We start from the raw sequence: 24,451 nt of genomic DNA, 5'->3' as shown, positions 1-24,451 counted from the left end.
CCATGTCTGATTCCATTTAACTATATTACCTAGGAAACATTTCAGACTCACTAGGGTTTTATGAAATTTGGTCAAATACTTTAATAAATCCAAATCAGTATTTTCAAAATTAAAATCATTACCTCTTCCCTTAAAACTACCTACCTTCTTAACATCCCTGTTTTATTACCCTTGTAATTACATGTTTATCTTCTCACTCTCCCTTATCTAGGTATTTATTCAGTTCCTAAAATACAACCCTCATAAATTCTCTCATAGATGTCCCTATTTCTGCACAGAGAACATCATCCCTGGTTCCTCTTCTCCTTTCCCAGGATTACTTACCCTAAGGGCCTACTAACTAGTCTCCCTCCCTCAGAATTATCCCTCCCCCTATCCATTCTCCATTCATACTGTCGAAGTCTGGCACCATGACTCCCCTACTCAAACTTTAGTGCTTCCCAATTAACTCTAACATCAAATGCAAATTTTTCACACACTTAAAGTCCTGAACATGGTTCTAACCTTTTTCCTTCTTATACATTACTTCCCACACTCCATACTCCATGTATTTTGATGTAGCCAAATTTGCCCTCTTGCTGTTCTTTATAGTGACACTACATATCTTATTTTCCTGCCTTTGGAAATACTATTCCATTATGCCAAGAATTGTTTTCCATTCTTATGTCAATCTCTTCTGGTTTCCTTAAAAGCTCAACTCAAACACATACTTCCTACATTAAAATAATCACTCTAATTTATTTTGCATCAATTTGTTCTATAAGCATATTATAAAGTCGTCCTCTAGAGTGTGAACTATTTGAGGGTAAAGACTATTGGGAATTTTTGTCTAGATAAGTTTAATGCTTAGCAAATAGAAAAATACTTAATAAATGTTGTTTGATGAGATTCTCTTTATTAATATAGTAAACCCAAATGAATACTAACATACTCTTCTTTTTCGAGTTATACCTAAATTATCCTGTTTAATAACAGAAATCTGTACCTTGCTCAACAGTTTGCAGAATCCATCTTTTCACCTTTTTTGCAATATCAGGTAGAATTTTGATCTCCGGTCTTCATATCACTTGTGTTCTCTTTGAAGCTTCAAAGATTATACATGGGTTCCAAGATCACTTGATCTATTGTTATATTTGCCACACACTAAATTTTATGTTGCACAGAGATTGAGACCAAATCTGTGATTTCATTAAGTACAGTGTAATTAAGGTAAGAAAAATCCTTCTTATCAATGAAGCTCAGCATCTACTTGGCAACTTATACTCTTAAAAAGAGGTACCTAGAAAGCTGTTAAGAAACTTGCTCAGGGTTAAACAGCTTGTATGATTTTCTGGCTACAAAGGCAGCTTTCTACCACACTCCCTATTTCCTATTCAACAATACACTTAAAGATGAGATTATTATATGATATAAAAATAGGAGCTCCCAGGCACAATGTTGAAAATAAATGAGAAGAGAAAAGGAACATAGACATCTGTGATAGTAGTAAGGATTTATGTCTTCAAAAGATCACTACTTAATCATTAAAAAGAAAGAAATCAAAAAGAATGTCATGTTACATAAAAAGTTCTAGGAACTTCAGATAACTGCAGTGTGCCCAAATAGAAAACGATGCATATACAATAGGCACTAAATATTAAATTGAATTGATCCCATCAACAGGAGTAGTAGCTTGATTGATGTAAACAGCTCAAAAGGTAAGTTTCACACTGTGTGTCAATTTATAATGACAGAAAGAAAAAAGTGCAAAGATAGGAGAAAGTTAAGACATAAGGAAAATAGTCCCAGCATTTAAGGCAGTTAGCCCTATATCCATTAGATTGTAACTCACCAGAGTATGTTTGTGTTATAATAGCATTTTCTAAAACATGGGCTGGAAAACACCAGGAAAGTTTAAAGTGTGAAAGAAAGTAATTCACGGAATTAATCTACACATATAATTCTCCAAAACTACACAAATGACAAAAATGACAAACTGCCCAGGTTACAATTTAGATGACCTTTAAAAAATTGAATTAAAAAACTTTTCTGGCTGAAACCTGAAAGAAAATAAGATAACTTTTCCTTCAAGACAGCTTTAGATTATGCAATATTCTATTTCTGAGGAAATTTCCATGAAAAAGGATTTAAAAAAAAATTACTCCAAACCTATCATTTAGTCCCCTAATTATCATTAATTATATTTCACATCAAAATAGCAAGGTAAATTTTATCATTGTACTCATTCTTAGTTATCTTTAGTTTTGTCTCATCTAAAATTAGAATACTTTTCTGGCAGGTGTGTCTAAGCAAAATGTGCATTAGCGGTCTAGTCTTTATGCATATAAGAGAAAGAAAATAAACTTCAAAAGATACTGTGTATTTTGATAAATATGAAAGAACATTAAATATTGAACATTTTTATTGTAAGGAAAAGGAAAAAATGCAAATTTCCCTACTTTTTTATTTGCCAATGAAAAATCTAACAGCCAAAAGAAATTATCAAAAGTGCACAATATTCCCTCTTTGCCTTGGTGTGTTTTCTTTCACTGATATTCAACCAATTACAAAAGCATAAAGATCATAATAAAGTAAAATATGTTTATTTCTGAACATAGAAATTCAGAACTCCTAGAGATCTATATAAGAGTAAATCTTAAATTTCTCTTCACTGAATTCATTTGAAAAAATGTTAATGAGTTCAGAAAATATATGAGAAGATAACCTTCAAAGTAAATTTAAGAAAACTTTTCAACTATATTAGAAGCATTTATTTACATAAAAGGAAGCAAGTTACCAATAATAATTTTTATCAGTATCACATATTGAAAGGGGCTTGTTAATTTCTCTTTAATAAAATTACAGTTAAAAATACCAGGCCAGAGGCAGAAAATCTGCACATTAATGAGGTCATATGTCAGTAATGAATTTCAGACAGGAGTCCAGCATTTTCCAATGTTATGACCTCACTTAAAATACATCTTGGCCCTAAGGCAGTTATAACTAAGACTGAAATCAGAGAATAAACTTTATTATGTTTATTATGAAATAAACAACCTTTTTAATATGGAATTCATCTGAAAGTGTTCAGAAATAAATATTATTCGTTTAGTTTAAAAAATAATAATCTTCCATATTTCTTTCTAAATTTCTCACTGAATACAGAGTATAAAATTTAGCATCCTACTGATAAATCTATTTTAGACTTAATTTAATTCAAGAACAAATGTTTTTATTAAGTATTCATGTACCATATACTTGGTACATTAAGCAAATGATTTTATTCCATGTCATACCAAAGTAATCAACAGATACTTACTCAGGTATTTGATCAACGAAGTTAATTTATGTACATAAAATTCAATAATCAATAATTCTATGTTCTATATACTTTGAATATTTTGTATTACAGTGTTTTTGGTTTTTTTTAAAACAAATGTGTTATTCAGATTCAAAAAGTACACAAGATTAACAACTCTCCTAATTTATAGATGTTTCAGGATTTTCTGGAGATTCCACATTGTTTCTTCCATCTTTTTTATTGTTCATCTCAGATAAAACCGATGGATTAGGCGTTGATATTTGCACCTGTACATCATGTTATCTGACCCACTCACACAATCATTACCACTTAAGCACTTAAGTATATGTATCATTTACCTCTACTAGATTATTAAAAATTCATTAAAGACAAGGGCTGTCTTAATAATTCTGAACTCTGCAGAGCAATTAACAGAAAGCAGAATCCAAATAAATATTTACTAAATAAAGAGTTATGATTTTAAGTTACTAAAATAAGGGTCTACTTAGGTAATAATAGTCAACTAAGAAATTGAGTAAGAGGCCAACAATTCTTTTAGGCTCCAGTTTTCTAAATGACTCTCAAAATAGACAATTATTTGATATATCATTCTCTCCTCAGTAATATTTTGAAACAAAGTGATGTGTGTTAAATTATGATTTCTATGATTATAAGCAGTAAATGAATTTATGAAACTCTATACCATTTAGTAAGGGAAATGATTCCCCACTTTTTTTCTTTTTTCAAATCAGGTTTTGCCTAGATAGGGATCAATCCAGGTACTTTCTATGTCAGAAATTAGAATATTCTTTTCTTTCTTAGAGGCCTAAATTAATATGGGCACCCCCAAAAAATACTAAAGATTTTCTCCTCTATTACTTGCTTTCCTTCTAGATCAGAACAAGCTGATTCAAAAAGAGCACAAAAAAATTAATATGAAACCTTGTATTTTAATAAATGTTAATGTCTGTGATGCAGAGCAGAGTCCTTACAAATCTAAAGCTAGAGGGATTATAAATCATGAAATTCAAATACAAACATAGTTATATAATGTACAGAAGCCATTATAAAACCAGCATAGATTACTTAGACATTAGCAAAGTATAAAGATGATTTTCCATGATTCTGGAACTGGTAACCCTCACCTTACCTTAATTTCATCATATAGTAAGATCTATTGAACATTTATCATCACTATAAGTAAAATCTTTTATGAACTAGCTTTTACTTTTAATCAATTCTTAAATGTTCATGATAATAAAATTGGGAATAAAGGGATGAAAGAAATTAAAACAATAAAATCTTACAACATTATTGCTGGATGACATTTATAATTTCTTCTCCCAGAGCTTACTTTGTGGGTCAAATATGTTGAAAAGTCAACAGGAGACGTTGGATGAAAAGATTAGTAGTCGGTCTTCTTTAGAATACATATAATTCTCAAATAATAAGTGTTTAGAGTGCCAGGTTGCAATGAGAAAGACCTGAGTTCAAGCCTTAGCTAATAGACACCCTAGAGATCCTTATTCTCAGTGCAGTAATATAATAACTTCAAGACTACTTGTTGATTTGTATTTATAGGCTATTTTATGTATCATTCCCTCCATTGAAGAAGTTCAGATACATCCCAAAATAAGTATATCGTTCTCACCACCTACTATTCTATTCGAAGTGAAACAAATCTAGTTTTAAATTCCAGTTTTCATTTAAAAGGAGTCATTCCCATTTTCTTTTACTTACAATTACAGGAAAAACTTGTGTTTCATTTACACTTATGTACTTAAAGTAAGAGTTAAGAACATTACTGACAAAGAAAAAAGATGGAAGGGAACAGCAAAAATTATAATAATTTTTTTAAATGGAAAAAAAAAAAAACTTCTGAATCAGGAGATTTGGGTTTTCTTCCCAGTCAATAAGATCTGAAGATCATAGATTTGAAGTTCAAAAAGATCTCAGGGGTTATCCAGTCCAATTCCTTCATTTTTACAAGTGAAAAAGGCAAGTGATTTGTCCAAGGTAACAGTTTAGTTAAACATCAAAGCTGGGATTTGAACCCAGGTTTTCCAAACCCAAATCCAGTATTTTCTTTCCATTGTATCATACCAGTAAGGAATTACTTTACTGACTTTCAACAAGTCACAGGATATAGGCCCAGAAGAGTGCAATTTTTTAAGACATCTAAAATTTTTTTGTTGTTGAAAAATTTGACAATTACATAAATCTTAACAGTACATATACAATATGTAAATTGAAGATATTGTGTCCTCATTAAAGCAATAGAACAATTATTCTGTTAAAGTAAAAACTAACAATTTTAGCAATTAAAAGGAACAATCTTTCTTCCTTGTTCAAACTATATGAGGAAATACACAAAAGCAATTGCTGGACCTATCTTTTAATTATTCACAAGGGAATTAGTTACACTAATATTGTTAACTATGAACAGAAATGAAAATCTTGAACACCAATTTCTGTAGCCCAGTCTTTTTTTATTTATCCAGAAATGTATGAATCAGGGGAAATATTTTAAGCTTGTAATATACTAGAATCAAGAGTTATGCGTGCAGAAGTACTTTTATTGACCATGATTAAAACAGAGTAGATTTAGGCCATATTCTTAAAGAACAAAACTTCTGGACCAGAGTTATAACCAACTAGTACAAAATATAGTTTATATTCTCAAGATTGTGTGTTCCTGTGCATAAATGTGTGTAGCACTCTATTATAAGATACACAATGGAATTTCAAAAATCTTCATTTTTAATTTTTACCTTTAATAATAATCTCTACTCTTTTTATCTATATGTAAAGCCTAGCATTACGGGATTTGAGAAATAAAAGAACAATTCACACAAACTAGAAGTAGTTTCTAACTATCAAAAAATTATAGCTTAAAGAGAGATCTCCACAATTTAGGTGTGACCATTGAGCAAAGTTGAGGAAAATGTGGCCCAAATGTGGTGCACAGAAAAACTAAATGCAGCAATACAGAAAAGTGTTGTTAATGAAACTTAAACCTGTCAAGAAAAAAAATCTGTAAATAGAGTATTTCTAAAAGTTATTGCCATGAGGATGTGAGCAATCTGTCATCAGCATGTTGATAGTGTTTATTAATAATAAAAATGGCATCCAAAGTAAGAAAAAGGAAGAAATTATATCCCCTTCATAAGAGGCATATACAAAGGCAACTAATGTGAAAACATTTGCACTCAACTCAATGACCAAACTAATTTTAAGGGGGAAATGCTAGAAATCTGCAAACTGGGACTTTAAAACAATTGTGGATCACTGAAAGTTCTGCTTTCTTTAAAGATTATACCTAAGATAGAATGGAGAAGAGTTTTGGTACTGTTGTATTGTGATTACTTAGCTAAAAGTGTCTTCCCTATTTAAATAATTCCAATCAGTACTGTTGATACACATACCTCGAAGAATTCTTTCCTCATGGCAACGTAGAAAGTCCCAGATTCTAACAGTTCCGTCATCAGAGCATGTAGCAAATTTATTATCCGTGGGTGAGAAACTGTTACATGAAGACACACAGCAGGGGAAAGAAGTCAGCATTTAACACATTATCTGTGCTTCTCAGACAGGGCAAAATAAAATACTGTATGGCGTTATAAACAGGATGAAAGGGAAAGTATCCAACAATGGTGCCCTTAGAAAATGGTTCCAGCTGAAAGGCACATTTCATCAAAAGATGAATTCAGCAAAGTATTAATTCCTGCTTCCTAGTATTCATTCCTCTATTCTGCAAATTTATTTTTAATAGTGACCTAACAATTCAACTCAACACTAATTTTGCGTATGTTCCCAAAATAAAGCTTCGTCTTTTGGTTCCAGGGGGAAAAAAACAAGGGAGAGAGTAAGGGAGGGCACGTTGGGATAGGAAGGGGAGTGGGGTCGCAAATAAGACACAAAAGACAAAGAAAAACTGAAGAACAGCTGAACTAAATTATATAATTGGCACTATTTCTGAGAACACACCACTGTGAAACTAGTAGGATACAATGCTCAAGAGGTCTTTATGGAAAAAGTAGAAGTAGGAAGACAGTTGTATAGTGTTTGCTAAAGAGTCCTATGTAAAATGTTTCTAATTCATTTGAAAATGTCTGTATGAAAAATTGCCCCATCTCCTTCCTCGAAAACCTCATAGAAGCTGTTTCCTATGGTGTAACTATAGGGAAACATAGAAATTGTGATTAAAGTCCAACTAACTCCTGCAGATGAAAGGCAGTCACTTCCTTTTCAGTGTAGTAAAAGGTTACCAAATTTCACTGATTTATTTCAAAATATCACTGTTATATTTAAGGGGGATTCATGTGGCAATTCAGTGTGTGGATGATACTAAACCAGACAGTTAAGCACAGGTACATTTATCTGACTACTTCATAAGACACAAAAAGAAGAAGAGTGATTGCCGTGGGTGGTGTTCTTGTAACATTGTCAACCTTCTACCACACAGGGGCCGCACCAACCTAAAGGAATGCTGCGTAGCTTTATTTTGAGGCAGCAGCAATTCTTCAGATTCAGATATGAAACATTTCTTCAGTTTTACTGTACATACTGAAAGATTATATTTAACAGCTTGCTGAAAATATCACTTTAAACTCTACTTTAAAAAAATACACTTTCATAACTGATGTATTAACAGTGAATCAGGAGAAATGTCCTACAGTCTTCTCGTCATGGTTTGCTTGCTTACAGTTTCAAAGCTTGAAGAACCCATTCATTAATTCTTTAATGTTTTTTACAACCAGAGTTTATATCTGTAAGAATTTTTTAGTACTAATACTTCTTATCTCAAGTCTTGGAATAACCAAGCCAACCAGTTCTTCACTTAAGCCTTTTTCTTGTATTTGTGAGAACTATGAAGGTGTTTTATTTCTGTAGGCTTTATATTTTATTCATTTGGATTATTAAAGTCTGAATTCTTTATTTGGAATGAAATATTCTTGTCTTACACAATAAGCATCAAAAAGGAAAAACTTAAATACATTGTAAACCATAAATATGAAGAAAAGAATACCAGTGCAAAATGCGGCAGACAATACATCTCTAACATATTGCAGAGGCGGATACTGGGACAATACTATTTCAGAAAGGTGCCAGCAAAATTTTGAATATGTGGAAACAAAAGAAAATATTGTGTGTCTAGGGTGCACAAAGTTTCCCAGAATCTGACAGAGCCCATGCATCTCTGCACCCAGCATACATTTAGAGATCAGTCTAACCATGACAATAGGAACTACAGAAAATGGTATATTGTGTATAAACCTGGCCTCTCTAATCGCCTCCTTATGTGCCTGGAACATCTTGACGTTGTTCATGTTGGACTGCCAGTATTTCACATATCCCCCGTGGTCTGCTGTCAGCATCCACATGTCATTGTGTGACCAAGTCATGGCCCTCACTGGGCTATCGTGAGCCTGTGGAATCACAAAATACTTGTCAGATAAGTCTTCAAAGGTTATTCTGATCAACAAGACCTAAAGGAACACATACTGTGATTAGGCATTACAGTAGTGATTAGTCAGTTTTTAAATTATGTTAAATGAGAATACTTCTCATTCTTTATAGTCCAAGAAATTAGGACCACCTTCTGATTAATACAGTTACCTGTAATATTGTTTCAAAATTGAAAGTGAGTCCATTCCACAGGGTAAACTCTCCACTAGAAGCCCCAGTAACCAACCGTCTCCCTTCAGGAGTCCACTGGGGAAAGGGAAGAGGGGGAAAAAAAGAAAGAAAGAAAAAGTTAAAAAGAAAAAAATCAAAGTTCCCCAGACTTTTACTGCTTCATGAATAATGTTTAAGTTTCTTTACATTCTTTCCCAAGTAATAGATATAGATGGAAAACATTGACTTTTGCTTTAAAATGATGTGAAATAATACTGTTTTATTCTATTAATTTAAAACAGATTTGGGGCACTAGATAAAAATTAAATTAAAAACTAGATTAAATACTTTTCCAACATTTTATTTAAAATCACCTGCATATCTACAAGCAGGATATAAAAATTATATTTTACAAGTTACACAAAAAGCTTATGTAAAATATGCCGGTATACCAGTCTCAGTAAAGATCCTATCTTCCAAGAAATAAATGCAAAAATTTATCATTATAGCTTCCTCTTATTTGATTAATAACCAGAAAATTCAAGGACAGTATGAAAACTTAATTTTCTACAACTTAAAAAGGGTGGTGTGAAAAGGAATATGTTATAGAAATGCTGGCTTATTAAATTGTATTAAAATTTAAAATTAATTTATTTATTATGTAAGTTAATTTATAAATTCACTCAAAATTTAGTGGTCTGTAATTCTTGAGAAAGCTTCTCTACACTCATGTAATATACATTCATGATGAATTAGTATTAAACCAGTAGTATTAACAGTGTGCTTTAAGTAAAGAAACAAAAGTAAGGATGATTAAAGCAACTAGCAATAGAAAAAAGAGAAATAAATCATGACTTGGCATTTTTCTGTCTATCCCCTTCAAAAGAAATGAAATATGTAGGGTATTAGGTACCTCTCCAATCTATTAATTACTCATCTTTTCTTTAATTAGCATTTCTCTTTCCTAATTGTTGTGATCAATAGTTCTGATTCTTGCCACTTTTGTTAAATTTCAATACCAACTCTCTGATCATTCAATATTGAAATTTTAAAAGCATTGCCTCCATTTTTCCTCCTTTGTTTCACTGGTAAGTATCCTGTATTTCACCATCTTAAGGAACAAAGTAAATGAATTCTCTTCCTTTCCTTTTTGCTGGTAACAAAATCAACAACATCAAGGGAAGCCCTCAGCATAGCTAAGCTTCCTGTGTTACTACTATTCATATGTGGAAACATCTTCATCATGTACTCCAAGGTTCACAACCATACCAAATACTCAAGTTTAACAGATTATCTCACAGCCAAAAAAATATCTAGGCAAAGCCTGTGTGATCTGGTAAAATAAGTAACAATATCTGACTAATACATATCACATCAACATCAAGAAAAAGGTTACAAAAGAATTTAAATCCTACAATCCACAGTAAGATATGAAATTTGAAATAATCCATGTCCCTTCCTTCTAAGCAAGGCAATTCATAAATTTTGACCTCTAATGATTTATCTGCCAACTTATAATTTAATGACAACTAGCTTAAATAGCAGTCCAATAGAAAGGGCAATATATGTGCAATAAATAAATTAAATACATTCAGAGCCTCAGGAATACATTTTAAAGTTTTAAATAGGGAGTAATTCATTTTAAAAAATCATTTATATTTTAAATTGGAATGTCTGGATTAAGCTCAGTCCCTCAAAACACCTAAAAAGAATACTCACCCTAACAACAAATACTGGACATTTAACTTTATTGGTAGATGTACGAACAAATTTGGTTGTTACTGCATTCATAGGATTATTCAGCATTCCTATAGGTGGAACCAGCTACAAAAGAGTAAGGGACAAAATAAGCATTACAACTTACAAGCTAATTAGTAATTAGTAACAATAGTAAACTTTTTTATTTTTCTTTACAACATTTATATATAGCACAAGGTTTAGAAAATGCTCTATGTGATACTACAAGTGTCTTGAATTAGACTATTTTATTTTTTAAAAAATTATGAAATAAAGGCAAAAAAATCTATATACAAATTAATGGTTAAAAATTTTAAATCTCTCCATCATTTCTTATTTAAATAGGAAGTCAGCATATCCTAAAATGTTTTATATAAAATCTTTTATACTTTCCTAAGACTTTTTTTTTTTACTATTTTTAAATAATACTTTCTCCAGTTACATGTAAATTCAATTTTTAATACTCATGTAAAAAAAGAAAAATTTGAGCTCTCTCCTTCTGACTTCCTCCCTGACATACTAAACAATTTGATTTAGGTTATATACACAAAACATATTACCATATCTGCACACATATATTGTATCCAAGATCTACTGTAACCTATTTAACATGTATAGGACTACTTGCCATTTGGGGGAGAGGGTGGAGGGAGGGAGGGGAAAAACTGAAACAGAAGTGAGTGCAAGGGATAATGTTGTAAAAAATTACCCTGACATGGGTTCTGTCAATAATAAGTTATTTTAAAAAATAAAAATAAATAAAAATATTACCATATTAGTGATTTTGTGAAAGAAGACAGATCGACCAAAAAAGAAAAAAAAATTACAGGTTAAAAATACTTTGCTTCAATATGCATTCAGATTCCATCAGTACATTCTCTAGAGGTGGTTAGCATTTTTCCTCACTAGTCCTTTAGAACTGTCTTAGATCATTGTATTCCTGAGAATAGCTAATTGATTCACAGGTGATCATCATACAGTATTGCTGTTACTATATACAATGTTCAACTGGTTCTGCTCACTTTATTTTGTATCAATTCATATTAAGTCTCTCCAGGTTTTTCTAAAATTCACCTGCTAACCATTTTTATGGCACAGTAATTACATTATTTATTTACATTATTTATCATTACATTACTTTATCACAATTTGTTTATTCCCCAATTGAGAGGCATCTCCTTAATTTCCAATTCTTTGTCACTACAAAAAGAGGTTAATTATTTTTGTAAAAGTAGGTACCTCCTTCTTCCTCTCCCTCGCCCTCCTTTATCTCTTTGGGACACAGATCAAATAGATCTAATAATATTAGATCAAATGGGTATGAAGAAAGTTCCAAATTGCTCTCTAGAATGGTGGATCAGTGAGCATTAATTTTTAGGGTATCTTCAGAGTATCTATTAAAACATTCCAAGAAAAGCTGCTTTATTATATGATTCTGACAAATTGATACTTACATCATTATAATATCCTGCATCAGGTTGGATTGCCCGCATATCTCGTTGATCTCTTTGCCACACTCTGTTCTTTGGTTATTAAAAAACAAAAACAAAAACAAAACACAACTTTGATTATATTCATTTCTATACTCCAATGAGTCATGAGCAAATTAAAAGAATATGTAATAATAATAACAGGGAAAAAAAACTGGATTGAGGCTGCATGGTATATATGTGAAATTCCTAGACATAGGAATCTATTGAAAGTTGTATAATCTTTCAAGGCCAAGAGAACAACATAAGAACCTAAAAATCAAAGTCACAATTTAAAGCTATAGGACTTGTAGTTTTAAAAAGTAATTTAATTTAAAAAAAAAAAAAAAAAAAAAAAAAAGGCAAATCCTATTTCCTGGAATGAATTTACTGCAGGTTTGTTCTTTTCATGCTTTATGATAATGCAATAAAATAGCAATATAGCTAAGTAAAGAGATAACTAAGTTTAATTTTTTTTTTCATTGCCAGGTAGAGGGGAGGAATTCTGGGTATCTGTTAAGAGTTAACTCTCTAGGTATCATATTTTAATTTTACCTTTTCTAAATTTAAAAAAGCCTTTTGAAAATGTTCTCCATTTTTATATCAGTAAACAGAATACTTATTCTTGAGAATTCAGGGTTTTCATGTGAATCAACTATTATATAGTTTACAGAAAATGAAACAGTGAATTTGTTCTGACAAAGCTATACCTTGAAATACACATTTTTCCATTAAATTTTGTATTAGTTGCTTCTCAAACAACTCACCAGAAAAATGGACTTCTTACAAAAATATATAATAGCAATGACTTAACCAGCCGTCATTTCAGTTTTTCTCATGTTAAAAAAAACTTATAATTTTTATTAACTTATCTGTGTATTTCTATATTCCCAAGTACTTCATCCTTCCTAGCAAAGTTAATCTAGAATTATAAGAAGTTAAAACTACAAAAGACTTTAAGATATTGTCTAGCCCAATTCCATCATTATGCGTATGAGGAAAATAAGGGCCAAAATAATTCCGTAAATTGCCCAAATCTACATTGCTAATGAATGGCTACAATTCAATTTCCTCTATCTTTTCCCGAGTTCTTTCTGTTACCCAATATGGCTCTTCACAATACGATTTATTTTATCTTAACTTCTTGCTCTAGAAAACAACAATTTAACAATTCACCTGGCATGACCATATTATCTTCCCTGACGAAAAGTGCCCTCTCATGGATTTTTAAAATGTTGCTGCTACAGATCATTGAAAGAGTCCATTTTTAGAACTATATTGAAGGTAATAGTCTTTTGAGATTCCTCAAACTGTCCACTCCAGAGGGAACCTCCAATTCAAGAAAAGTGCCAGGCCAGTCACATTGAATCCTTGATTCTCTTCTGGGCTCTACTTTTGACTCTTCAACTCTTTCCTATCAGTCTAAAATGTCTAAGCTAATGAAATTGACCTTTTCTGCAAAAGAATGTGGACTATGAAATATTATTACTTTTCATTCATTAGTGGTATGGTAAATATTTGAATACATTATACACTGTGAATAATAGGTTATTTTAATATTCTAATTTTTAATATTTAGAATTTAGTAAAAAAAATAAATCTATGTATTTGATAAATAGGTTTTAATGACCTCTGAAATATTATAATCCCACAATAGAATATTTATTTTCTTCCCCTTTTTTTTAATCCCTCTAGATCCACTGCATAGCCCAGCAGTTATAACACACACTTGTTAAATAAGTATCTGTTGATTTTGGTAGTATTTTTATTTTAATAGTATAAAAACATTTCTTGGTTTGCCACTGTCAAGGATTATGCTCTATATCAAAGCTTCTTAAACTGTAGGTCACAACCCCATATGGGGTCATATAATTGAATGTGGAGGTCACAAAAATATTGGCAATAGGAAAAGATATCTAATATTTCACCAAGATTTAATCTTTTATGTAAGAATAAACATGAGGGTACAGTGGATAAGAGTACCAGCCCTGATGTCTTGCTTGGTACTATTTATATGTATATATTTATATTGGGCAAATTCAATCAAGAAGACCTCTATCACTACATTAAAGACTATGGATGAGATGACCCGTGAGATTGGCCCTTAAGCTTTCTTCCAACTCTGAAACTATGATCTTACTGACTAGTAAATTCAATTTCTAGATAATAAAAGAAGTTAAAGAGGTGATGGTTAAATTGCTGTCAGTGATTTTTAGGAAATCAAAAAGAAATGCTTTGGAAGTGTTTTGTTTTTTTTTTTTAACCAGATTTCAAAAAGATGTTGGATTCCACAATTTCATTCAGCACATATTTAAATGCAAAACATTGTGTTTGGCATTAAAGACATAAAAACAAAACGTTACTATCTTCAAGAAGCTAATATTCCAATGGGAATATAGAATTTCACATTTCAAGCTATATGTCCATAAGTTTAATCATCAATTTTTGGCAAAATGCTGAGGTCCATTATTAAAGGGAATTATGAGCACTTAGAGAAATGCTAACTCTAATAAAAAACAGACACATCAAGAACAAATAACCCAAGGCTTCCTTCATTTCCTTTTTAACAAATTTACTGTTAAATTAAATAATGAAGTGTACTTTAAACCTTAACACCTTTATGGAAAAGGTGGATATAAATCATAACAATATATTCATATGTAACTCAATAAATAATTAGAGCTATATAGGAATGACAGTAACTTCCTCTGTTCTTTGTTGCTACATTAGGGAACCACATTTCAGGAAATAAATTAAGATAGGGAATAATCAATAAGGTGACAAGATTTTTAACCATCCTATAAGAAAATCAGTTGAAAGAACAAGGGATGTTTAGCCCTAAGAAAATAAGATTGGTAAAGACTATCATGTAGAAGAAACGTCACAGAGAACACGTTTGGAACCAATGAGGAGTTCCCAAAAGTAAGTAAATAAAAAATTTCTTATCAATTGAAACGGTCTAAAAATCAGGGGAACTAGATGGCGCAGTGGATAGAGCACTAGCTCTGAAGTCAGGAGGACCTGAATTCAAATCTGAACTCAGACACTTAACACTTCCTAGCTGTATGACCCTGGGCAAGTCACGAGAAGAGAAGAGAAGAGAAGAGAAGAGAAGAGAAGAGAAGAGAAGAGAAGAGAAGAGAAGAGAAGAGAAGAGAAGAGAAGAGAAGAATCAATGAGGTGAGACAGTGAATCTCTATGCCTTAAGGTCTTCAAATGATTATTCAGGAGTGCAGTAAAGTGGTTTCATAGTCAGGGAGGAAGCTTACTCTGAATGAAGTTCTGTCCTTGTAAAGAATAAAATCAGAAAGATAAAGAATATGATGAAAACTCTATTCTCACCTGAAGAAAAAGAAGTAAAACCACGAAAACTAAGACAAATCTTTCAGAAGAATATTTAAGGAGAAAAATGGAAGAATTACAAATGAGGAAAAATTGAAAAGATCCATAAATTTTTCTTTTAAACTTTCTACTTAATAGGGAAACCACAGTCAAAGATGTGATAGAGAAAGTAAAATGGCACTAAAGGAAACAAGGATGGAAATGGAAGCTGAAGTCAAGTAAACAGAGAGGAAAACCATGTTTGAAAGGATATAGAATTAGGGGCTTTGAGAAATTAGTTCCAAGATAATTAAAGACAGGGAATATATGAAAATAACTAGAACTGTGTTAATACCAAACAAACCGTTATTACTCAACAACTACCAACCATATATACCTTTTTATAACATTTAGAAATCATACTTATATCAAGGGCAGCTGTGAAGAGCATTCTAGTATGGAAGAGGAAAGACTTTACAAAAAATATTTCAAAATATACAATTTTATTGATATACAATTTGCCAAAAGATAAAAAGAATGCAAAATCCTATTATGATTATTACTTGGTTTCAGAAAGCACTTAATTTTTATGAAATAAAATACTTCCTTAAAAGCTCTCTTCCAACCAACTATATACCCCTCTCCATATAACAAAATTACTCAAGATTCCCTAAAAGATGCAACTGACAACCTTGTTCTACAACACTGGATCATTAATTCAAGGCAAAGCATAAAGGAGAAGCATGGCTACCAAATTATTCACCACTATCAATAGATTTATCGGTCTAAATTTCAGAGAGATTACCATTAGGTGGTGACGTACTTAGTGCTTGATGCTCCAAAGCATTATAAAGCCTTAAAAAGCATCCTGTATTAAGATCCACCACCATTCAAGAGTTTGGTATAAGTATCCAAGATGAGGGGGAAGGGAGAAGGGGGAAGAGTAGATTCCTATTGTTCAAATTATGTTATGAAGTCACTTCAAGAGTAAAAACGTTTTCCAAGACTTTCATCCAAAAAAGTATTTTCTGAAAATATCTTCCACGTGCAAATGGGCGAAAAGTTGGCCCAAAATTAAACTGGGACAGCTGGAAATGCAATTGGACAGAGCACCAGTCCTGGAGTTAGGAGACCTGAGTTCAAATTCTGCCTGAGAACTTACTCAGACATCTGGGTAACTCTGGGCAAGTCACTTAAGGTCCATTCCCTTCAGGCTTTAAAAAAAAAAAAAAATTTAAACTGGAAAAGATCTTGAGGAAACTATAAAATATATTCAATGATGTCCAACATCTTTTTTTTTAAGTCCACCTTTTAAATATCAGATTTCTACTAATGCTGTTTAAAACTGTAAAGTGTGAAAAATTACACTCTCTGAAGAAAGAAAAATGAGACATTCATACACTGGGTAATAAATGTGCAATTGGTAGGTGTGAGCAGGCTGCAACATATATCACATGGAATACAGAAAATAAATGAAAAAAATTTGCTTGGATAAATGTATAGCTGAAAAAATGAGCTAATCACATGGCAAAAATAAAAGATGAGTGACCCAGCTCTACTGGTATGATCAAGATATTAAAAGAAAGAGAAGATTTCCAGCACGCTATGATCTATATTATATTTATATATGAAGAGAGAAAGAGAGAAAGAGAACATAGAAAAGAGTCACAAATTTTAGGTTGCAACCATTAACACTGATAAAATTCCATATCTATGTAAGTTGTTTTCTATGATTCAAGGAAAGAAACAAAAATGAATTATTAGACTGAAGTCAATTGGTGCTTTATGGTTTACAAAGCACAGTATAATACATTCATTATTTCATTTAAATTTCACACCAACCCTTTAAGGACTAAATGTACTCATCTCTTTTTTTTAATAAATTAATAGAAGTTAGGTGACTTCACAGTGGTCACACGATTGATAGATGTTGAACTCAGACCTTGAACAAGGTGTCTCTTGATTCCAAGTCCAGTGACCTTTCCTCTATGTCACAAACTGCTCTTGCTAATCTTGAATTTATTAAGTGCTTTGATCTGAACAATAAAACAAATTCATTACTTTAACTTTTTTTCCAATGGAAAATTTGAACATCTAAAGCTGCAGAATAGTGCTATTAATCTCAAAATGCAGCAATTATACCACAATCACTCTTTGGGTATTTGTGAAAACTTTTTAAAACCAGTGGCTACTTTTACTCACATATTGGTCAAGTTTATAACTGCTAGAATAGACTATAAGACCATCACCAACTGAAAACTAAAATGCAATATGGTATAATGAAAAGAGTACTGGTTCCAGGGTTAAGGGAAATGAATCCAAATACTGCTTCCAATGTTTACTACCTGTGCAATTTTGGAAAGAATTCCAACCTCCTCATTTATAAAACTAGAATTAAGATTAGACTAAATGCTCTCTTGGGTCCTTCTGGCTCTAGAGCTAAGCTCCTTTAACTTATGTTATTACATGTTCACACTGTACTAATATTAATATACAGCAATATCCCAATGCCAAAATACAAATACAATACAATGTCCTTTTTTAATTGCCCCCAAAATAGTAAAAGTAAATGACTATCTTTTTAAAAGATAAAATATTTCCCTCTTGTTTTATGAATATAAGAAATGTAGAGCTATGTTCTCAACCCTTAATATCTATATGAAGATGGGGCAGCTAGTTGCTGCAGTGGATAGAGCACCAGCCTTGAAGTCAGGAAGACCCGAGTTCAAATCTGGCCTCAAACACTTAACACTTCCTGGCTATGTGACCTTGGGCAAGTCACTTAACCCCAACTGCCAAAAGTGCAAAAATTAAAAAAATCTATATGAAGATTGTTCCAATATAAAAATTATCTAGCTTGCAACTAAGAAATAAGTAAGAACTATCTTAGTTAATATCAATTCTTTTGTTACATAATATTTTGTTGAATTCTTTGAAATAAAGTCTGTAAAACATTCTTATGAACAAAATTAGTTCATAATGACACTATTTAAGTTTTTAAAAAGTAAGTTATAACTGAGCTCAACCACAATGCCATGGAGTTGACTGTTCATAACACAAAATCATCTGTGTAAACATAGACCCTACTCCATTCAAGTTATTTCACCTAATGTTTTGAAGGAGCATTCACTGATATTGGACAAAGTATACCTCTTTAAAATGGAAAGAATTCCAGAGAGACCAAAGTCTCTTTCTAAGACATAAGTTAAGCACACCACAAAATTATGAAGTAGCTAGACCATACTAAAACTGGTAGCTACATCAATATTAAAGATAAAAAGTTAAACCCAACACTAAATAGTAAAGAACTGAAATTATGAGGTTCTAAGAGTATTAACAGAATTACAAGATGATACAAGTTCTTTATTTGAAATGCCATGAATTCCCACATGAAATAAAAAAATTTATTGAAGAATCAAATCCAGTTAATTTTCCATAGTTAATAAATTATTTTTGAATTAGTTATACCTGGTGCTTAGAGTTAAAAAAAAAAAAAAAAAGAACAGTAATGGTGATTTCAGGCCCTTTCTTTTAAAAAGTGGGATAAGCATCTCATCTTATTTCAAACTACATTCAGCATAAACTGAACAACTTTTTATGCTCCCTAAAATGAGCTAAGTGTTAACTGACTAGTTCAACTAAAGTTTAGCTCTAGTTACCTAGAGAATATTTTTGGAATTATTTAAAGTATGATCCCTGCAGCAATAAATAAATGCAACGACATTTTTCATATGTTTGTTAACTGAACTTACCTCCAAATATTTGATCACAGAGGGATTGTAGTCTATTGTCTTCCGGTTCACAGCCTTTCTCATTCGTTTCCCATCAAAAGTGAGCTGCTGCATTGCCTGCTGCTGTGCAAAGTCTGGTCGTTTGTAAAAGAGCTGCCTTGGTGCCTGGTGCTGGAACCGTGGCATATGGAAAAAACGAGGTGGAGACCCAATTTCTGTAGCCATGGTGATGTTTTCCTTCTAGGACACTGAAACAAATTTTTAAAAAACCAAATTTCTTTTTAATACAAGTAGAGTAAAGCATGCTTCTCAAAAAAAAAAAAAAAATTATAACAGGCATAGTCAATGTTTCATATTTTCAAAAATGAAGAAATTTTTTATTGTTCCAGCAATCTAATGCAGAAATAAATTAGCTGTGAGACTACATAGTAATGTTATTCAAATGAGGATGGTTCCCCAAAACATCGGTAGGTAAGAGTTTGTTAGATTTCTGTGGGGAAAAATAAGAGTTGTGAGAAGGCCTTTAAGAATAATCAAAACACATATTTCTTAGAGGAACAGGAAAATAAATAAAAAACATGAGTTGTCATGGCTTCAAAATCACAAATTATCAAGATAAAAAAATTGTGAACAATCCCTCAGAAAATTGTTATAAGAAACAGGTAAGTTTTAAGAATAGAATACTTCCTTTTTTCTGCAAAATCCTTAAAAAAAATTTGGTCTTGGTGAAAGGAAAAAATAATAATCTATTTTCATTTCTATAAAAGATGTCTAAGCAGAAATTTTAATATTTTCTGAATTTTCACAATGAAGTGGCATATATTTAGAATGTCTAAATAAAATTCTACGTAAGTATAGCCTTAGTCTAATTTTTTCAAGATTTGCAATTACATATCAGAAAATAATAGAAAATAACCCAACATCTAAAAATATTTAAAAGCATTTGAACAGAAAAAACAATTTTTCAACTTCAACGCTTTTCTATTAGAGTATAATTTAAATTATTTTACCAATACTACAAACTATATTCAAATTCATATGACATTCAATATTTGAACCTGCAAGGCTAGTTAAACAAATATTAAACAAATTTGTTTTGAATTGTAGACTGAGACAGTAAAGATTTTTATAACAAATTTCATCATAACAATAAAACTATTACATTTGAAAGCTAATATTATAATCGCTTAGGTGTTACATGACCAAGTAGAAATGGCATTTTACACACGCACAGAGGTTAAAGGTACAAAATTCATAAAATATCTGAGTCAATCTACCAAAGCATTCTAAATAATTATATAAATACAATAGTAAAACACTCCTTAAATAAAGAACTTAAATAGTTGGACAAATATTTAATACTACAACAAGACTACCAATATAATAAAAATCTGAAGGAATGTCAAACCATGGGAACATTTTAAAGACTAATAAATAACTTTTTTTCACGTGTAGGAAATATCAAGAGACATGTTTATAGGGGAAAAAAAAAAAAAAAAAAAAAAAAAAAAAAAGGAGGAACTCAGGTGAGAATAACCCTTCCAAGGCACTACAAAACATTTATCAAAATCATTTTGAAAAAGAAAAGATCATCAATGAACTCCACCAAAGAAAAGTAAGAGTTGGCTTAATTGAATAGAAATTTCCTAGGAAAAAACCAGTTGTTTGACAGTGCTGGAAAAACTGGAAAGCAGACTGGCAAAAATTAGGTGAGAACATCTTTATACCATATTCCAAAATAAAAATTCAAAACAGACATGATCTTTAATATACTAGATCACACAATTTTTTAAAATTCAGGCCCAAACTATAATGATGCTATATTCATGTTAAGAATGAAATATATCGCTATCAAAGAATTAAAAGGGAGGATCACTCAAAATACTTTAGTGGGGCAGCTAGGCGATGCAGTGGATAGAGCCCAGCTGCACCAGCCCCTGAAGTCAGGAGTATCTGAGTTAAAGTCTGGCTTCAGAAAATTACCACATCCTAGATGTATGACTCTGGGCAAGTCACTTAACCTCAATTGCCTCAGGGGGGAAAAAAGACTTTAGAAATACACTATACATTTGTCTTTTTTTTACACCTGATGTCAAACTCAAATAGAAACAGGACGCCACTTTGTAGACAAGGATCTCTGCTCACATAATGACTTATAAAAACTACAAATTAAAGTTATCTTTGTTTTATTATCTTCATTTTTTTTCTTTTTTGGCAAAATTACACAATAATCTACATGCACTCATAAAAAAGTGGAGGATATTTATTTATATAGATATAGATATATTCAACATCTCTAACGTGCACAATGAAAAATTCAATTTAAGTAGCAATACTTTTACAAAAATAAGAGTTCGCTCTCTAAAGAAAATTGCAAGTGCTTCACAAAAGAGTGGTAATAGAATCTAAAGGGTAAAAGCTTTCATGAAAGATTTCAAGAAGGAGGATTTTTAGATGATTCTTGAAAGCAGTGCCTGACTACAATGAAAAATGAAATAAAAGCATCATGGTGAGAAATTATAGAAAGAGTGACAATAATGAGATAAGGCAATGCATAATGCAGTTAAATGAGAAAACCTGAGCATGGAATCATGCCTTGGATACTTAACAGCTGTGTAACTGAGCAAGTGAGACAAGCTCAACACAAAAGGAAAAAATAATGGGAATACAAACATAATATCCAGAATGAGGCTAAGACAAATATGTTACCCTTAAAGGCATTTTCCCCAAAGGAAGCTTACCTTCAACTTTAAACTGAAGGCAAAAAAGAAAATAGGCACTTAAAAGAAATTAAATAAGACAGTCATAATTTTTACAATTGTGAAGGGACTTTGGGAATTACCTACCTAGGGCAATTCTCACCCAATTTTGCTGTAATGTATCAACTCTTTGAATTCAATTCACTATATGGTTATTACTGATCATCCACAATAGACAGTGGAAAGAGGGGCCTTTATTCTTTCTTTTTTTAATGGAGAATAGTCAGAGGATGTTAGAAAAGAGAATAGAGGGCAGACTTTTATTAATGAAACGGGGTAATATTTTAATTTTAAAAAAGTTTTAATAATGACTAAAAAAGAACCAACATTTCATTAACAGTCAAGACACTTAGGTCCTCAGTTATACTAACCATGAAACCATGAGACCCTTGGTCATATTAATGACTCTGGGCTTCAGCTTTCTATTTAAAAGACAATACTGGACTGGACACTGACCTTCAGCTTCAAAATTCAGTGATTATACTTTGCCAATAGCTCTAGAGGAAATATAGCCTTTGTCTTCAAGTAGTTCACAATCCCCTTAAGGATAACTAATGTCTAACAACCAAGCAGAGAAGTATAAAAGAACATCTACATAACCAGGCAATCTATGACATTTAAATTAACCACAAGAAAAGCATATTTCCATTTCACTCTCAATGAATTTTCAAATTATTTGCTAATATATCTTGCATTTTTATTTTTGTGAATCATTAAAATAAAATAGCATAATCATAAATAAGTTTGACATTGGCAACTATCTTATGAAGTAAATAATTACCCCTATTTTCTCAATGAAATAATAATCATATAATAGTATTTATGCAACATTTTATGATTTATAAACCACTTCACAGATATCTCATTTTATGCTCTTAACAACCTAGAAGTGTTATTATTATTAATCCCATTTCACAGAACGGAAAACTGAAACTGGGATAAATTAAGTGGCATGCTCACGGTAAATGTGAGGCTGATTTGAACTCAGTTCTTCCTGGTTTTAAGCCCAGCACTTCATTTCCTTATCAAGCTGACTGTAGACATGTCTATATGATGCTATTATGTCTTATGTGACATTATTTTTCCAAAACTGAATTCAAAAACATTTACATGCAAGTTATAGCACAAAATGCTAGGGCTTAAGAATACCTCTACAGAATGATAAAGCAGATGGCCTACTGAAGAAAATCACTACATAACAATGATAAAAGGCATTTCCAGAAAACTCGGAGCTATGGAGAAATCAAAGTTTTAAGAGCAACTTAAAGGGAGATGCTTTTCAGTAAGTTAGATTCAGAAAGAACCAAATTTAGGCCTTTCAAAAAGTGTAAAAGTACTTCACAAAAAAATATGAAAAACAAATTTTTCTTCCCAGAAAAATTGATAGCAAAAATCATATATTCTTCTAGTGGCAAAAAAAATTTTTTTTACTAATATATCTTATATTTCTGTTTACATGAATCACTAAAATAAAATAGATCACAATCATAAAAGAACTCTGAAGCTGACAATTATCTTATGAGGTAGATAGTTTATAGATTAGAAAACCAGAGATTCACAAAGGTGAAACAAGTTGTTTCCAGAGTTGGTTAAAGGAGTCAAATCTTGAAATAATATTTTTTTGATTTTAAGACTTTCTGCCATACCAAGGACCCTTAAGCCTTTTTTGTGTGTCACAAAACCCTTTACCATTCTGGTGAAGCCTATGGACTTCTTCTAGAACATTTTAAAATGCATAATATAATAGACACAAGATTACAAAGAAAATCAATCATATTCAAATAAAGATATTTCCCTCCCATATAAGTTCGCAGACCTTTCCATTCACAAACAGGGTTGGAAGGAGCACACTTGTGAATTTCCCATTAAGAACTACATCATGTAATTTTTCATGTGCAAGAATTTTTCTTTAAATATTTTTTTCAACCAAAGCATACTTATCCCCCACATGACTAACTATATTCAAAAGGGGGTTTCAATGAAAAAAGTAAATTCTTTTTCCATCTCTGCTGTACTGATTAGGATAACAGAACTGAGTCTAACCAGTAAAAGTAAAGTAGTAAAGAGACTATTTCAGAAAGTGCTGAGAAAAATTTTCTTTTAAAAATATTTTAATTAATATTATTTCAAAGATAGGTAGTTATAAAAGCTGGAGGTGTTCAAAGATAGGAACACTAATGCACTATTGATGGAGTTGATGAATCATTACATTCATTAGGGATTATATAAAGAAAGTAGTTACAGAATTCTTAAGCTCTGACCCAGAAATTCCAATGCTAGGAATCTATTTACTCTGAGAAGGTTACTAACAAAAAGAAAGGTCCCCTATATACACAAATATTTATAGATGCTCTTAAATGGAATCAAACATGCCTGTTATTTAGGGAATAGCTAAAGAAACTGTAGCGTATTAAATGCAAAGAAATGTTATTGTGTCACATAATAAACAATGACTGATTTTAAGTACAGATAATTATGGAAAGACTTGAATGAACTGTTGCAAAGTTAAGTAAGTAGAGTCAGAAAAATGGTATA

General features: G+C 31.4%; 1 protein-coding gene across 2 annotated transcripts in view; it reads right to left on the bottom strand.

Annotated features, from left to right (window-relative positions):
* WDR33 (WD repeat domain 33) overlaps nt 1-24,451 on the bottom strand; it is a 98,345-nt gene that overhangs the window by 47,998 nt on the left and 25,896 nt on the right. For both annotated transcript variants that reach the window (XM_012544639.3, XM_023499143.2), the window contains exons 2-7: nt 19,179-19,405; nt 12,091-12,159; nt 10,619-10,723; nt 8,900-8,995; nt 8,558-8,709; nt 6,706-6,803 (exon numbers count right to left, since the gene is read on the bottom strand). In XM_012544639.3, the coding sequence (XP_012400093.1) occupies nt 6,706-6,803; nt 8,558-8,709; nt 8,900-8,995; nt 10,619-10,723; nt 12,091-12,159; nt 19,179-19,382 (724 nt within the window). In that variant the 5' untranslated portion in view covers nt 19,383-19,405. The remainder of the gene's footprint in view (nt 1-6,705; nt 6,804-8,557; nt 8,710-8,899; nt 8,996-10,618; nt 10,724-12,090; nt 12,160-19,178; nt 19,406-24,451) is intronic.

Source organism: Sarcophilus harrisii, chromosome 3, assembly GCF_902635505.1.
Source record: "Sarcophilus harrisii chromosome 3, mSarHar1.11, whole genome shotgun sequence".
NCBI lineage: Eukaryota > Metazoa > Chordata > Mammalia > Dasyuromorphia > Dasyuridae > Sarcophilus > Sarcophilus harrisii.
Note: the sequence above shows the minus strand (reverse complement) of the source record. Positions and strands in the feature narration are given on the sequence as shown.